Source organism: Acinonyx jubatus, chromosome C1, assembly GCF_027475565.1.
Source record: "Acinonyx jubatus isolate Ajub_Pintada_27869175 chromosome C1, VMU_Ajub_asm_v1.0, whole genome shotgun sequence".
NCBI lineage: Eukaryota > Metazoa > Chordata > Mammalia > Carnivora > Felidae > Acinonyx > Acinonyx jubatus.
In genome coordinates, this window is record NC_069381.1 from 30,908,890 (window position 1) to 30,926,665 (window position 17,776).

Here is a 17,776-nt window from a genome sequence, read left to right on the forward strand (position 1 = left end):
TCCTCCCCACCTCCCCCCTCACACCATTGAGGTAGTGATTGAAATGTACTAGTTCCCTTATGAGACCTAATTTTAATACTTGTTATTTTTGCTATAATATGTTGGGTTTTGGTTGAATGATTTTGCATTTGCCCCCAGTGCCACCTTTTCCTCATTTCTTATAAATCTACAGTCTTGACTAGGTTGGGTACAGAATGATGCTGTTGGCTGACTGGGGTAGAGTGTGTTTCGTGACCATCCTCGCTGGGATGCTGTGGGATCCCAAAGCCATGATTTAAATGCTTAAGCCTGTGTTGGTCCCTATCCCTTGGTCCTGGCAGGCTCTATGTTCCATCCCAGCTGAGCTTTTGCTGGAGTAATTGCCCACATAGAGCCTTCAAGCCAAACAATTGTTCGTACTGAGATAGTCTCACTGTTTAGCTCCTAATGAAACAATCTCCTTCCTGCCCCCAATGAAAGCAGCTATTTTTTATTTCCTCCCTCCCTTTTTGGAGACGCTGTATCTCAGCCCCCACTCTTCTATCGTATTCATAAATGCTTTAAGCAGGGTCTTTGTGCAGAGGAAATTGGCTAGAGCCAAAATATCATGGGCTAACTAGGAGACAAAGAGCAGAAAGGACACCCTTTCCCCAACTTTCTGTGTAGGATATTTAAATTACCTTTGTGTGATTTTTCTGAGTAATAAGTGATTTAAACCTCAAGTCCACATAAGAAAAATACTAGGTTTTTTAACAGTATACTAAATTGGGCCGTTGTTACCTAAAGGAGCTCACAGAAATAACCAAAACTAAAAATAAAACTGAACCACAAAACAACCATAGATGAGTGCCACAGGACAACAATAAGATGCTGTGGGAATCAGGGCAGGAAGGAGAAGAGGCTCGACTGGGAAAGTGGATGGAGCAAGATTTTCATAAAATCATGTTTTGTAAATACAAGTAATAGCCCAGATACAGCTATTTGTGAGAGATCTTAAGTTGATCAGAAAGTATGAGTAATCCAGTTTTCCTTATGACCAAACTTTAGAATCGCCAGAATGTGAATTCAGGGAGAGAATCCCAGGGAACTCCAGTGTGTCCTGCTTCTCTTTCCCACTTTGGGTAGCTTCTTCTGGATTATCGGTGCTTTCACGTGTTGCCACGTCTACTCTAAAGCTCTGGCTCACATAGAGACACAGTCACTTCCTCTCATTCTTTCCCCTTAGCCCTCTTAAGACTGTTTGGAACTTTGGGGTGCCTGGGTGGCTCAGTCAGTGAAGCATCTGACTCTTGATTTGGCTCAGCTCATTATTTCATTCATAGTGGTGAGATTGAGCCCTGCTCCAGCCTGCTTAAGATTTATTTTCTCCCTCTCCCTCCCCCTCCCCCTCCCTCTCCCTCCCCCCTCCCTCCCCCTCCCTCTCCCTCTCCCTCTCCCTCTCCCTCTCCCTCTCCCTCTTCCTCTCCCTCTCCCTTTCAAAAAAGAAAAGAAAAAAAAAGACTGTTTAGAACTTTGAGTACAAAGGGAGAATAAAAAAGGGACTTTCTTACAAAATATATACGAAACTAAAAAATAGTCGCCCTTTCAAAGTTTAATTGCTGATCCTACCTTGGCTTGTTTCTAGTCCCTGTTCTGCTTCCCAATTCTGAGGTCTCTGTGCCTTAGCTTTATGGGACCAGCTTCTTGATTACCTTGCTTGATTTCTTTTTGCTCAGCACCAGGCTCTCCTCCATGTGAAAGGTGCTGTCTAAGGACCCACCACGCAGGAGTTTATGCTCTAGAGAACTTGACCTAGAGGTAAAAGCCAAAGTAGCCTTGTGCTGTTGCTCACTTAGGGCTCTTTTATTCATTTCTTAGTAGATAGGCATCCAGGCCTCTTCCTGAGGTTGTTGACATAGGAGACCTCATCCTCCGGGTTAAATTCAACATTCTCCAGAAAGAGTGGGGCTTTCCACTTGGAGGCCCAGCAGCATATGCCACAACTTGTACTGCTTTCTCAGGGAGCATTTATTTAACAAGAACTGTGTACACACTGGGTTTTTTTTTTTTTAGAAGGGAAACTTTTATTTGGCTGCATGAAATTTAAAAACAGTTAAATACAAAAGCACATTCTTTTCTTCCTTTCTTCTTCATCTTTTTCTTCTTTTTAATCAAAATTTTTATTTATTTTTGAAGGAGAGAGAGAGATCGAGTGCGAGCGGGAGAGGGACAGAGAGCACGGGAGGCATAGAATCCCAAGCAGGCTCCAGGCTCTGAGCTGTTAGCACAGAGCCTGACGAGGGGCTTGAAGCAACGAACCATGAGATCATGACCTGAGCTGAAGTTAAATGTTTATCCGACTGAGCCACCCAGGTGCCCCTCTTCTTCTTTTTAACAGCAAAACACATTCTTTTTTTTTTTTTAATGTTTTTATTATTCATTTTTGAGACAGAGAGAGACAGAGCATGAGTCGGGGAGGGGCAGAGAGAGAGGGAGACACAGAATCTGAAGCAGGCTCCAGGCTCTGAGCCGTCAGCACAGAGCCCAACGCGGGGCTCGAGCTAACGGGCTGTGAGACCATGACCTGAGCTGAAGTCAGACGCCTGACCAACTGAGCCACCCAGGCGCCCCTACAACAAAGCACGTTCTAAAGTTTATTTTTGAGAGAGAGAGAGTGCACATCTGCTCGAACAGGAGAGGGACAGAGAGAGAGAGGGAGAGAGAGAATCCCAAGCAGGTTCCACACTGTCAGCATAGCCAGATCTCACAAAACATGAGATCATGACCTAAGCTAAAATCAGGAGTCAGACACTTAATTGACTGAGCCACCCCACAAAGCACATTCTAAACAAAATAGCAAAGGTTATAAAGAAATTTAACAATTAAGAAACAAATAATTGTAAAATGTCAGTTCCCCTAATCTATGAAGTTAGAAGTAAATGGATATAAATATTACTAAATTTAGCTGGGGGTGTTGCTGTTTACTTTTTGTTTGTGTTGCATGGTTTTTAAAACCAATCAATCAAAATTTACGGGGCACCTGGCTGGCTCAGTCAGTGGAGCGTGCGACACCTGGTCTCAGGGTCATGAGTTCGAGCCCCACGTCGGGTGTACAGATTACTAAAAAAAAATAAGTAAAACTTAAAAAACGAATCAAAATTTGTTTAGATAAATATTAAGTTACTTTTGTAGATTTTTAAATAACAGCTCATTGCATTTTCTGTATTGTTTCAAGTGTCTCTACCTGGTTGTGTCAAACTTCAATTAATGGCTTAAGTAATAGTGGCTATTTTATTACTGTCAAAGTGCAATAGTTATACTGCCCAATTCTAGAGAGTCCAATTAATTGGTAATAACGTGTTCCTAAGAATTATATTAAGCACTGGCTCAGGAATTATAATGAGAGCAAATGTAGTATCAATTAAATAACAACCATTTCCTAAAAAAGAGGTAAATCGAAATTACTTTTAAAGAGAGAAATAGGCAAATGTCCTGCTGTGGTTGTGGATGTTCAGGAGGCAACTGCTGTTGAAGCTAAATCAAATTTGCATGTGACCCTCAGGCCTCACAGTTTAACCCTCTTCATTCCTGGGGAACCTGATGAAGGGAAAGCGTGCCCTGACCCTCTCAGGCTTCTGCTTGATGAATTAGCCACTTGGGAGAAGTTGGAATTTAAACTTTCTGTGAGCCAGTATTTGTCTGCTGGGACCATTTTCTTTTCTTAGCTCATTGAGCTTTCCTCCCAGTCGACAGGGATGCCAACCAACTTTGTTGAGCTTTTTTCTCATGGAACATAATCCATCTTTGGCAGAGGAAAAATATTTCTCTCCAGTTCTCTCTCAAGGTCTTTGGCCCTCTTTCTGTAGGAGTTGCACTTCTGTTATACACTGCTGATGTTTTGTACACTTTGGGAAGTTTCTTTATTTCTAAGCAGTAAGTTACCTTGTTAATGAACCTTCTGCATGTTTCATTATATGTTCTTGCTGTAGTCCCGTCAGCATTTGAAGTTTCAGCTGAAGCTTTGGAGTTTCACTTTCAAGCTGTGAATAGTCAAACTGTAAAGATGCCTGCTCTGTTTGGAAATTTCACTGGACCTGCAGGCTCTTGTTTTCATTTGACTTTCTTCACATAATTGTTTAAATGTTCCTGGCTTTTCTCCTTCAAGCCTTTTTAAAGGGACATTTAAGGTAACGGCATGGACGAGTTTCTTCAAATTGCTTTTGGACTCATAGTCTAGGTGGTCTCCATTTTCTGATCCACTCTCTTTGTCTAATCCCAAATTGCTGTTATTCGCGTAATAATCTCTAGAGAGCAGGCAGGTTTATCATTTCCAGCACACTTCAGTCATAGATTTTTAGCTGGCTCTCTGTATCATTTGCAACTTATTTCATTTGCGTCTTTGAGTTTTCAAGCATTTTTTTTTCCTCTTGTTCCCGTACTCTGCTTCCGTCCTGTGGCTTCTTGGGAAAGCAACTCTAGGCTTTCCTGAAGATGCGTGTTTTCAACCACACCATCCGTTCTTTCCCTCTGAAGTTGTTCTACATTCTTCTGAGATGCTCTTAGTGTTTTGGCACCAGTCTCTAGGAATTGGAGAGATTTCAATGTATCTTTGAGTGACCGTGTGTGTCCTCGAAAGCAAGCTGTCATCACTGCATGAAATGAAAGTTTAGGGGGCTCACTTTTCTATTCTTTTTTTGAGAAAGCCTATTGTGTGTTAAAGTGAAGAGGTGCATATATTTAGATTTGTATTTTTTGTCATACTCTGTGTTCATAATATCAGAAGACTAGCCTCCACTGGAGGTTGTGGAGCTTGTGCAATCAGCCTAATCTTCTCCTTGACTTTATGAGATTCTTCAACCCCGGGCAGAAAATCTTTTGACTAACTCTTTTCCTCTCCTTAAAATATGTTTGTTCTTTACTATAAAAACAGTCATAGCAGCACATACCAGAACCTCCCAGGGAAACCCCAAGAGACTTGGGCCTTGTCTCAAGCTTTCAGACAGCACCACCAAGAACAGCTGGTCCAGGACTGGCTGGAAAGACACTTTGTGGCAGTCAGGAGGCCCTCTGTTTGGAATCAGGGACTTACCACGCCCAGGAGTCCCTCTGTCTGTGTCCTGTCCCTGAGTGTGAAAAAGGCCTCTGGGTGTCTATGGGTAGGATTGACCCTCCAACATTTCTCTGTGAGGCTGGAACATAGCAGCTGGCACCTGTATATGTGGTTTTAAGGGGGGAGTGATGTCGTCATGTGAAGAGAGGAGTAATAAGAATTGATTCTAGAAAGGCCCCGATCAGGCAAGAATTTAAGCCACACTTAGGATTTTGGAGTTCACTTGACCACGAAGGTCCAGTTACATGTCTTTGAATGGGGTAATGACATCATCAGAACATACCTTGCCAGAATGTCCTTTTCGGGGGGGGGGGGGGGGGGCAGGAAAAAGGCCAAACTAGGACCCTGCCCTTTCCCCTCTGAAGTGTTCTGAAGAGTTGAATAATAATGGTACAGGTTGGTTGATTTGGTAGTTCTTTATTACCAGTAAGATCACCTAAGTATGCACTAGTTATCTATTGCCAGGACAGATAGCATGAGTTATATAGCCTAACCTACAGTGAATCCCTACCTACTATGGACCAGGAAAATAAGACTGGGGTGGACCTTGAACCTACATTTACTAAAAGTTAACTGCCCTTCCTATAGTCTTTTCAGAGTAGTTCAGTGAATTTTAGAGATACTGTTACTACGTTTTAGAAGAGGTAGATTCAGAGATCTAATCTAGGTAAGGAAATTGACTCTTGGAGAAGTGAATTGACTTGCCTGAAGTTAAACAGCTGATTTTGTGGTACAGCTTAGATAACCCATATTTTTAGCTCTGTGGATAGCAGGGGCTAAGTAAATAACATGAGATATGTACAAGCATGTTTTGGACTAGTTCAGAGCAATTACTGTTTTTGCTAGGATTTAAAGGAAATGAATAGCCACTGTATAGAGTTGCTGAGGAAAGTTGCTGCACTCAGCTATAGACATGTGCCCTGTTTTGGGCCCTTTGGCTATGTAATTCCTATAGGCTCTTTTTCAGTTGTATTTAATTTTTTGGTCCTCCGTTGCCCAGGGCTGAGCAAAGTCCAGGCAAATCCAGGTCTGTAAGCACTGCTGACACATACAGAAAGATGAAGAGTGTCTGCTTCCCTACTGATTTCTTAGCTTTAATGTCTTTAGAGAAAAGCCATTTTAAGTTGACTAATCATTTCATCAATGAGGACTTAGCAGTGTTGTACTTCACTAACCTTTTTCTGGCTACCTGGTAGGAGGATAATGTTGCTCTGCTTCATCTCCACTGATGTCATAGCAAGCTGATTGCTATCTCTGTTTTATCACTGATGTCCTGAGTGGAGTTGGTTCACCTATCTCATATTTTGGTTGAGTGTATGACAGCTGCTATCTTCTACTAGAATCTCCAAACTTCCGTCTTTATCTTGCGTGTCTTTTTTTTCAATGTTTATTTATTTTTGATGGACAGAGACAGAGTGGGAGTGGGGGAGGGGCAGAAGAGAGGGAGACACAGAATCCAAAGCAGGCTCCAGGCTCTGAGCTGTCGGCACAGAGCCTGACATGGGGCTCGAACTCACGAGTTGTGAGATCATGACCTGAGCGGAAGTCAGATGCTTAACTGACTGAGCCACCCGGGTGCCCCATATCTTACATGTCTTTATCTTGCATATCGTGTTATTTTATGTAAATATGAGAGGAGTGTAGATGTAGCACCAGGAGATAAAAATGCAGAATAACGGGACTCAGTATAAGGCATCTCTAATAATGAGTGCCATCTAACAGTAAAAGTGACTCTTTTGAAATGGTATATAACTGACTTAGCACTGGAGCTGTTCAAGGAGGACCCAGGTGGTCACCTGAAGAAGGATTGCCCACATTCAGTGAGGGCTTAGACTTAGTGACTTCTGAGGTTCTTTCTACCTCGGATTTCCCAAATTAACATTTCTTGGGGTAGTATTTACCTTTATTCTCTAATCAGTCTCAGAAATGTTTCAATTTGCTTTGTCTCAAACATTTAAAAAGCTTAACTTCCGTTTTTCTTTCAAATATATGAATGTGAATGGTGTCTCATTTTGAAAAAAGGAAACAACATTCTTGCAAGAGAGACCAGATGGAAAGGAACTTCTCTTGCAGAACATTCTGAGAGCAGAGGTTGATTGAGTAAGCCCTTGTTCTGATGTGCTGGTTCCTTAAAATGTTCGTGCTTACAGAAGTTCAAAGTTACTGTTTATTGTTATTTTCGAACAAGGAACTAAGTGAATTCTCTCTTGTATAGGTGAAAATAGGCTGGTAGACATACCTCTCAGCAGACTTACTTAATTTCTCCAAGAAGCACTGGCCTTTCTGTGTATTCTTCTTCGTAGTGAAACAGGGGGTGAAGGGATATGGTGAGTGGAAATGAGGTAACTATCATTAGAATTGTTCTTAAAACAATCACTGCATCTTCATCACTTTGCCTCCCAAATTTCATGTTGGAGTTAATGACAGGCCAAGTCAAAGAGAAATAAACTGTTTTCAAACCAGAGTTTGTTGATTTGGCTTCTTCCTCACGTGTGTATCACATTCAAACCAGTTTTCGGTGCCAGTCACAAGCTCCGTGAACTGAATTTGACTCAGTTCTTTAAGTTCATTGAGCCTTAACATCTTCATAAATTGATTATCTCATGTTGCATCTTCAGAACCATTGAATGTCAAGCAGGAAGGAACCCCACCGTTACCTACAGATCAGCTAATAGAACTGTGATATTAGAAGAGATCATGCAGGGATCATGTCTCTGCCGTCCCTGAGAAATGATCATCCAGCCTCTGCTTGAACACCTGCACTTAACTGGATTCTGCCATTTCAGGATAGGCTGCATTTGTTTTCACACAGCCTTAATTGTTTCAGAACTCTTCCCCAGAGTGTGCTAAAATCCACTTCTACTCACTGGTGCTAGCTCTGCCTTTGGAGCCTCACCAAAGTAACTTAATCCCTTTTCTGTGTGGTAGCTTCACCTTTAAGGTGTTTGAAAACATCTCCCTTCATTTTGCAAAACAGGGAAAAAAATTATATTACTTTTATCTTATTGATAACTTCATTTAAAAAAATATTAGTTTTGGATATACTAGTTGCTTGCATTGTGCTAAGTATTTGGGGTAAATGATGAAGGTGTGTGGTCCTTGCCTTTTAGAGCTCACATTCTATTTAGGGCAAGAGAGACCATAAGCAACTAGCTATAATAAGTTATTGAGTATTAGAAGAGCAAAGTACATAGACACTATTAGCCATAAATAAGGTCGAGATTTCTTCCATTAGAGAGCTTCACAGAGGAGGTGGCATTGGACTGGATTTGAAGTTTGTGAAGCAGGGAATGAGAAGAAAGCCATTCCAGGTAGGAAGAATGGTGTAGGCAAACAGGTGTGAGCGGATGGCAAATTTCAGAATGATGATTTCCTCAGCATGTATAAAGCACAGGCTTTTAGAGGGCTTTATCTGTCATGTTAAGGAGTTTCAACCTCTCTTGCAGCCAATAAGGAGGCATGGGTGGCTGTGCTGTTTTTAAAATACCGGTACTGTTCTTTCTCATTACAGAAGTAACACAGGTTCATTGCAAACCATTCAGTAAGTACATAAAAATATAGAGAAGGAAATAGATATTTCACAACGCTACTCCCCAGAAAAAAATATCTTTTGGTATTTTACATATTAAAATATTAAAATTAAAATATTATCTGCTGTCTGCTCTTGTGGCACTTACAGTCTAGTGGAAAAGAGGTGGTACACAGCTGCACAAATAAAAACATGACAAAATGTTGTACAGCTTAAGAAACTAAAGGGTAAATGAAGGTTTATGATCTTTAAAAAGTCCTTATCTTTTACCGACTTACACCAAATCATGCACAGATCAAATGGTATAATATTTGAGATTTGCTTCAAAATGTTCCACGGTTGGGAGAAAGGGAAAGTGTGTGGGAGTATAACTGAAAAGACATTGGCCAGAGGTTGATAATTGCAGAAGGTGGTGGTCAATTATACTCTGCTTTTGTGTGTTTGACACTGTCTGTAATAAAATGCAAAAACCAGAAGAAAAGATGGAAGAGAGATTATTCTCTGGTTTTGATTGGGAGGCCGAAGAGTTCCTTTGAGGAAGAAACTTTTCAGCTGAGATCTTTGATAGATACAGGAGTTGACCAGGCTATAAGTGGCAGATGGTGGTTGGGGAGAGAGCTTTTTAGGCAGTGGGGTCAGTGTGTAAAGGCCAAAAGCCAAGTAAGGAATGTATTGGTGCTTTGAGGAAATGAAAGAAGACTGGTATTGGAGTTGACAGACTGGGGAAGTAGGCGCGGGCCAGATCACGTGGACTTTGGAGACCATGTTAAGGATTTTGTTGTTTAATCCCACAGTGAGAGAGGGAAGCCTTTCACAGAAGGGTTTTACATGGCCCTTTACAAAAGGTCCCTTTTGCTTCTCTAAGAGTTCAAGCTGGCTGTTTTGTGGAGAATGGTTTTGGTTTGGGGCTGGAGGAGAAGAGAACATAAAAGTGGGGAGGTGTCAGGAGGTTATTGCACCAGTCCAGGCGGTCTGGAGACTTTGTATTAGAGAAATAGGGTTGCCGATGAAGAGAAGGGATACTGAACTGAGAGATATTTTGATCTTGGTGATGATGTAGATATGGGGATGGAAGGAGAAAGGTGTACATTTCTGACTGATGCAATTGAATGGGTGGAGGTGTAACTGACTAAGACCCTAAGAAGGATGGAGAAAGCAGGTTTTGTGTCAAGACTGAGAGCTCAGTTTGGAATATGCCATTCAGAAAATTTGCACCAGTTTACATTTTCACACCTATATATGAGACACGTGTAAAGTTGATATTCGGGCTTCTGATCTGTACAGGTTTAAGTTTTAGAAAGATTCTGGGGTGCCTGGTGGCTCAGTCCGTTAAGCATCCAACTCTTGATTTTGGCTCAGGTCATGATCTCACAGTTCATGATTTAGAGCCCAGTCCGGCTCTGCGCTGACAGCACATTCCGTCTCCCTCTCTCTTCTGCCCCTCCCCTGCTCATTTGCAAGGAGGTGGGGAGGAATGTTCAAAATAAGGACTCTCTCAAAATAAGTAAATAAACATTTTTTTTTTTAAAAGAAAGTTTATTCTGGTAGGAGGCTGGAGACCAATTAGTCCGTGAGCTCTTTGAATCTGGGGATCTCATCTGTACTGTCTCTGCCTTTGTATCCCTAGTACTTAGGTAGGCAGAGTGTTTGGCACATAGTAGGTACTCAGCAAATAATGTTCCAAGAATGAATGCTTATAGGTTTAGGTAGAGATTGATAGATTCAGGGAGTTTCCAGGGTAGATTCAACAGGGCTTGGATGTAGTAAGATGAAAGAGATTTTCTTTTCCTTGACCCTTCCTGTTGAAGAGCTTTTCAACAGTTCCATGATGCTGACAAGTCTCCCTATGGGTAGCCATCAATTTATTAGTGTGTTTTTCTTTTTTGGGGGGGGAGGCAGAGAGAGAGAGAATCGCATGAGGGGCAGAGAGAGAGAAGTGTGGGTCACCTGAAGTGGGGCTTGTGCTCACCTGATGTGGGACTTGAACTCATGAACCGTGAGATCATGACCTAAGCCCAAGTCAGATGTTTAACAACTGAGCCACCCAAGCACTGTGTTTTTCTTTTGCTCAATATTTATTTGTTTGGAACTCTATAGGTTAGAGATCAACAAGCTGTAATTATTATAATAGTAGCTTCAAGCTATCTGTAATTCTAGTTTTCTTCTCTCTGCTGACTCCTCAAGCCCAGAACCCACTAAGGCTAGCAGCTTTGGTGGTGGGGGAAGTTGGAGCAGCAAAAGAAATTTACAGCAGGGCGGCAGTAGTTGGTATGTAGAAACTGTCCAGTAGTTGAACGTAAATAGTATTTAATTACATGCTTTCCATTTTACAAATGGAAACATAAGCCCTAGAGAGACTTGTCAAAACACATGCAACTAGTCAGTGTAAACCTAGATTTCCCTGATACTGGGCTAGTACTAACTACAGTCAAATTCTTGATAGATCAACCAAATTCATATACTTTTCAAATTTTCATGATTGCTTATTGCAGAGTGATTGCATTTAATTTTAACACTGTTTAATGCTTCCAGAGTCTGCTGTGAAGCACCTGTGGAATATGTTCACTTATCCATGACCTTGTTCTTGTGTTGTGCTAATTACTATCAATTTATGTTCCTTTTCTATTTTGTTTGTTTTCAAAATAGTTCGGAATATTGCCTCTCAGAGTCTCTCTCCATTTTCAACTTCGGAGTGGTATCTTTTGTATTTTCTCCTTCATTGCCATGACCAATGTGTATCGAACAATGAAGTTTACCAGATTTAAGTAGGCAGGCCTTGGTAGCACCAGTACCAGGTACTGTGGAATCCAAGCGTGTCAGGTTGACAGTTTTGGGCCTTTGTATGTGTCATGAAGACATGTGTGGGCACAAAGGCAGAGTGGGGGAGTCAAGCAGAGAAGGGGAATAGGTGGGGGTTTAGATAGCGTATTTTCAAAGAATATTTTCAGGGAGATGAAGCTGGTTAAAATTTCATGTGTTTTAGAAGATTTGAAATGGGATCCAGGGTAGATTTCTTCTTTGGGGTATTTAGTCAGTCAATTTTGGTTCTGACATTTTAGGACTGGAACTCATATTCCTGTCTAAAAAGAAGCATTCTGTGATGGGGCATAGTGTTCGTATATGTATACGAATGAGTTAACCAGCCTTTACAGTGAAGATGAGTGGGAGATGGGTTCTGGAAATCTCATTCTGTACCATGTTATTACGTGGGGCTCTCTCATATTGTCCGTCTGTATTCTGTGAGATACACATTTTACAGATGAAGAAACTGAGGCTTAGAAAATTTAAATATCTCTGAAGAGATCAATTATTAATTGATGAAAGTTTATTCTGGTAGGAGGCTGGAGACCAATTAGTCTGTGAGCTCTTTGAATCTGGGGATCTCATCTGTACTGTCTCTGCAGTATAATTGATGGAGCTGACATTCAAACCAAAGTTTTTTCTGGCTGTATAGATTGTACTTTTAATAACGACACCTTTCCCCTACATTTTCAGCCATATAAAGTAACTTTTGTCTTTTGTCTTTTCCTCTTCTGCAATTTCATAATCTTTTATGGAGCATGCAGTTATTGATTAGTAAATCTAGTGGCTGAAAACTAAAGGATGCTGAGTGGCCAAGTTACAACTGTTACTATTTCATTGGGAAAAGGTTATGGAGAGATGTGGGAGGGGAGAAGAGGAGGCTGTCCTCTGACTTTCATGAAAATATTATTGCCTGCATTAATTATTATTGCCTCTGTACTGAGGCCTCGTCAGTGGCTCCAGAGTATCAGGTCTCGGTAATGTATTCCTCAGAGGCAAAAGGACTTTACGTACTCTGGAATGAGAGCTGGAGAAAGTCCACAGCAGTGGCAGTGACTTAGATGATTGGGAATCACCCTCTGGACTTAGAGCCAGGAAGCAAACGGCAGAACATTCCACAGCTAACTTTTAATTAGTGTTGTGGCTTTTGATTGTGTTAGGAAACAAATATATTTTAACTATCTCGTCATTAGGTTCTAGAATCTAGAGCAAAGAGAAAATGGTAAAGAAACATGAAATGTTAGCTTTTGGTCCCCCTTTTTCTTTTCTTTTTCTTTGTTTTTTTTTTCTTTTTTTGTTTTTTGTTTTTTGTTTTTTTTTTTTTGAGAGAGAAAGTGGGTGCATGTGCAAAGTCGACGCAGGGCTTGATCTCACCACCCTTAGATCATTACCTGAGCCAAAATCAAGAGCCAGATGCTCAACTGACTGAGCCACCCAAGCACCCTTGGTCCCATTTTTAATCCTATATAACTTAAATTTTATCTGAATTCCTTTATGAAAACTATAGCCCAAAGTAGACACACCACACCCTTAAGAAACCACATTCACATCTGTTTAGGCTTTTCATTTTGTTTTTATATAGCTCCCTGCCACTGAAAGATGTGTGTTAATGATTTGTGTGTGTTAACTATATGGCAGACCTACTATGCAAATCAATCTAGGGGTTTCAAGGGGCTGAAGATAAATCTGAGCCTATCAAGCTAATAGCAGTAAGACATTATTGGGATAAAATCTCAGGCAGAGAACACCACCTGGTGGTTATAGGGAGGATTTGAGCTTTCTGCATTTGTAGTATTTGCCAGAATGTCTGAATGCTATAAAGAAATTACATTCTTATTTATAATAATGGTGACTTCAGATTTCTAAGAATAATTTTCTGCCATACGATTCTAGCATTGCTTCATTAAAACTGCTGTCAGGGACGCCTGGGTGGCTCAGTCAGTTAAGCATCCGTCTTCGGCTCAGGTCATGATCTCATGATTTTTGAGTTCCAGCCATGATGGGCTCTGTGCTGACAGCTCAGAGCCTGGAGCCTGCTTCAGATTCTGTGTCTCCCTCTCTCTCTGACCCTTCCCCGCTTGCACTCTCTCTCTCTCAAAAATAAATAAACATTAAAAAAAAAATTTTTTTTTAACCCTGCTGTCAAAACCTGCAGACCAACCAAGTGATTGTGTCTGGCAGAATTGAAGTCTGTTGCCCTTGGTTCTTCCAAACACAGGCCTCATTTATCTCTGTAAAAAATCAATGGGTGTCTTTTCACTCTTCAGTGCAACCTCTAACTGGGATAGCGTGCTTATTTTATGTGGCAAATTTTTTCTAGTGGAATGACGGAGAAGGAAATATTAGTGACTTTCAGTAATTTTTTTGGCGGGTACCATATAAAAGCAAGTTGTTTCTTTCTTGTATAAAAATTATAAAGAGGAGTTTGATGATTTTCCAGAGTGATTATTAGGATGAGCAAAGTTGGCAAGTTCTTTTTATTAAAATTTATATCTGAGATTTCTTTTTTATTGCAATAAGCATCTTTATTATTTGGCAATCTTGAATTGAGATAATTGTGTAGTTGGGTAAAGTAGGGACATCAGCTCGAAGGGAAAGGATGCTATTAAGTTAATCAGGATGCATATTTTATAGGCCTGGTGGGGAAGGGAAGATAATAAAGTTTTAAATTTCAGGTTGAGACTTGGGCTGGCATGGCATGTCTGTATCTTTTTTCCTAGTAGGAAAATTGAATCCAGGCCCCACCACCATTGAAAAGTTTCTTGAGAGAAGGTTATTCATGTAAGCTACTAAATAGAATGTGACATGAATTTGCACTTTCCCCTGGGATATTTTTTATATAAGTAACAGTATAGTAACTCTGCATTCTAACAGTCATGTTCTCAGACACTGTACAAAGCCACTCCATACACAAATGCCCACATATTGTATAATTCCACTTACATAATATATCCAGAATTGGCAGATCTATAGAGACAGAAAGAGATTTGTGGTTGCAAGGGATCTGGCGGCGGGGGGGGGGGGGGGGGGGGGCGGGGGGGGGAGCGGGGGGCGGGGAGGGGGGTGCGGGAGGAGTTGGAGTTGAGAGGAAATGGGGAGTGCCTGTTAAGGAGTTTATTTCTTTTTGGGTAATTGAAATGCTTTGGAATTAAATAGTGGTGATGGTTGCACAACTGTGTGAATGTACTAAAAAAACACTGTGCTGTACCCTTAAATTTAAACTAAACTTAAAAAAAAAGTGCCGATCCATGGAGAAGTGAACCAAATCAATAAAAAAAGGTGAATGTGGTAACAATTCTCTCATTTATGTTCTAGCAGAAATGTCTGATAATCTAAATATTCCAGCTTGGGCCTTGAATGTTGTTTTAATTTGTATTTTAATGCCCTCTTCTCGACCTTCACAGGGCCACGATGGGCCTCCTGGAACATTGGTGTATTCATCTGCATTCGATGTGCTGGAATCCACAGGAATCTGGGGGTGCACATATCCAGGGTAAAATCAGTTAACCTCGACCAGTGGACTCAAGAACAGATTCAGGTACTTAAATAGCCCAACAGTATGTCAGCTGCTCTCATATTTCCATGTAAGAGCAGTTCCAGATGAATTTCAGTCAGACTGGGCACAAAGGTGAAAATAAAGGAAAATTTAGTTGTCAAACACGTATGTCAAATTCTTATACCTTAATAGAGAAATTTGTAATCTTTATAGTTAAGATACAAGTTATTCTACTTATATTTTACTTTCTTCAAAACATAGTCTATGGTCTAGGATCCCATGGGTATACCCCCAAGGTATAAAGGGGGATCTTTGGATTATTTTATGAGACCCCTGGCATTTGCAGATCTAACATTTGTAGTTTTAGATAGTCACGCGCACGCACACACACACACACCCTCCAGCTTCTAGACTTACAATATTTTATTGCTAAAATGTCTATGCAAATCTTGCTTGCTGTTAGGTTGGTGGGCTGGGGATGAGATACTTAAGTTAGTGAGACTAGATGGCTTAAGATCTGCACCGTGATATGGCTTCATTATTCTCTATTTTCTTCCTGCTTTGAAACTTTTAAACGTAATTAAATTGTTTTTTCTTTTTTGGGGGGTGGAGAGGGGGAGAAAGGATCTAAAGAAAACAGTTAGTAAAGTTGGCAATAGAAATAAGAGGTTATTCTTAACCAGAAAATGGCTTTAGAAATTAGACTGCTTTTATTGATTCAGTAAAAGTCTAAAAGATTAGTTATATTTTTCAGTTGCACTTTATTTTATCTTATGGAGGAAATTACATGCCATAGAGGTATTTGGGAATTTGAAGATTTAAAAACTCTTGGGATTTGTCCCTCACAAGTGCTAAGGAATCTATTTCAAAGGCCTCATGGGAAACACATTTATTGGTAATAAAGCCGAATAGATTAATTAATAGTATAAACTCAGAATTGTAGTTATTGCCCAATTATTGCCTGCCTGATTCGATACTGATTATTGCCTATCAAGTAGACATTTTGATTGGTAGTTATGTGTCTTGGGCCCTCAAATGGGATCTTGAATTATTACTGAATTAAATGCATCTTGTCAGATGAATCTTTCAAGAAAAAGAACTCGGGGAGGGGGATGGGAACGACAACCATGGGAGCAAATGGTTGGCAGTGGAGAGAATGGTGTTCTGGAAATCAGGTATGCACGTAGATCTTGGTTCTGCCATTGTTTGGTTGGTCCTTCAGTTGTAAAATGCTGCAGTTGGGTGAGTTTTCCAGTTCTTTTCTCATCTGACATTCCATGTGTCCCCATCTCTTTGATTGCAGTGCATGCAAGAGATGGGGAATGGAAAGGCAAACCGACTCTATGAAGCCTATCTTCCTGAGACTTTTCGGCGACCTCAAATAGACCCGTATCTTTTTTGGAGCAACTTAGAAGGCTGAGTGGTATTTTGGTGTTTGGGGAAAGTCACACAAGACTCAAGCCCCGTGATCTGACTGGGCCGTCTCTATGTGGTTTAGACAAAGTCTTTCTTTCTTCTCTCCTGCCACCAACACATACAAAAAGCATATGTGTACTTTCTGATGTCGGAATGGTGCTGTCACATGGGGAAGATTCATTCAAGAATTAAGACTGCAGTAGTTCACTGAATTCTCCCACAAAGTGACATCTCTGATAGTCTTGGCATCTCTGAAACTATTGTGTGCTGAAAAGAGTAGATTACTGTGCTGTATTGAATCAGTAAAACTACCATTCATTTTTAAATGCCTTTTCTGTGTCCTATGTGAAAGAATTAACTGTTACTGACCAGCTAATCAATAACCTTCTTCCCCTGTCAACAGGGGATAGCACCCTACTCACAACACCAAACCCCCTAAAGGCAGTGCTTCTCAAATGTGGTTTGTAAACTGTCTCGCTAGAGTTTGCCTTTTGTTGGGTGCAGGTGGAACCTGTTAAAATGTAGATTTGGGGCCCTGCAAAAGATATACAGCAGAATCTGGTAGTGGGGCACAAGAGTTAATAGCTTTAAGGGCACTCAGTTGCCTTTGTTTAAGGCCTATTGACCTAAGGGTTTTAAAATAGATAATTGACTGCTGTACCAGTATTCTAGAAGAGCCACAGGTTCCTCTGATGTCCATATGAAGAATAAGCCCATTTGCTGCTATCATTACCCTGAAGGAAAGTCATAGGAAATGGCAGTAACGGTGACGGAGGCATTGTAAGGTTTTGGTCGGGGAAACTGCATGTGAAGAAACAGGAACCATATGGAGAAACCAGGCAGGAGGGAGAGGGGAGAACAACGTTACACTGAATACAGATTGACCTATTGTAGTCATACTGGGGGAAGGATTTGTTTGACTTATCCTTAATAAGCTTTCTGCAGAGCTGTTGAGGGATTTATTCGAGATAAATATGAGAAGAAGAAATACATGGACCGAAGTTTGGACATCAATGCCTTTAGGGTTGGTTATCAAGCTTTGTTCATAATGAGTAGTTTGCTTATTAATCAGGCCAGGGAAGAATTTGAGAAGAGCCACTGAAATACTCCAAAGCCATTTTTAAAAAGTAGAAAAAAGCCAATTATTGAGTCAAGACCATGAAATATGGAGCAGACTTCTGCATCAGGGACAGATAGGGCAAATCATTAGTGAGTTCTTTGCCTTGATCTGTATTTAGGTGTTAGTGATTCCCACTTCCAAATTGTTTCTTCAAATGGACATATTAGGCATACTAGATCAAACAATAATATGTGTAAACATGTGTGTGTATATGTGCATTTTTTCTGTAAATGACGTCAACAAAATTAATGAAATCACCAGAGTTTTTCTTCAGTTTGGCCAGGATGTATTTCCAGTGTGTTGATGGGCTAATTGCCAGTGGGACCCTGTTCCTGAGAAGGGTTT

At 40.7% G+C, this 17,776-nt stretch overlaps 1 protein-coding gene across 1 annotated transcript in view; it reads left to right on the top strand.

The window, feature by feature from the left end:
* Positions 1–17,776, top strand: part of SMAP2 (small ArfGAP2) — a 47,901-nt gene that overhangs the window by 16,776 nt on the left and 13,349 nt on the right. The window contains exons 2-4 of the mRNA XM_053212175.1: positions 14,804–14,937; positions 16,199–16,284; positions 17,257–17,335. Of these exons, the coding sequence (XP_053068150.1) occupies positions 14,804–14,937; positions 16,199–16,284; positions 17,257–17,335 (299 nt within the window). The remainder of the gene's footprint in view (positions 1–14,803; positions 14,938–16,198; positions 16,285–17,256; positions 17,336–17,776) is intronic.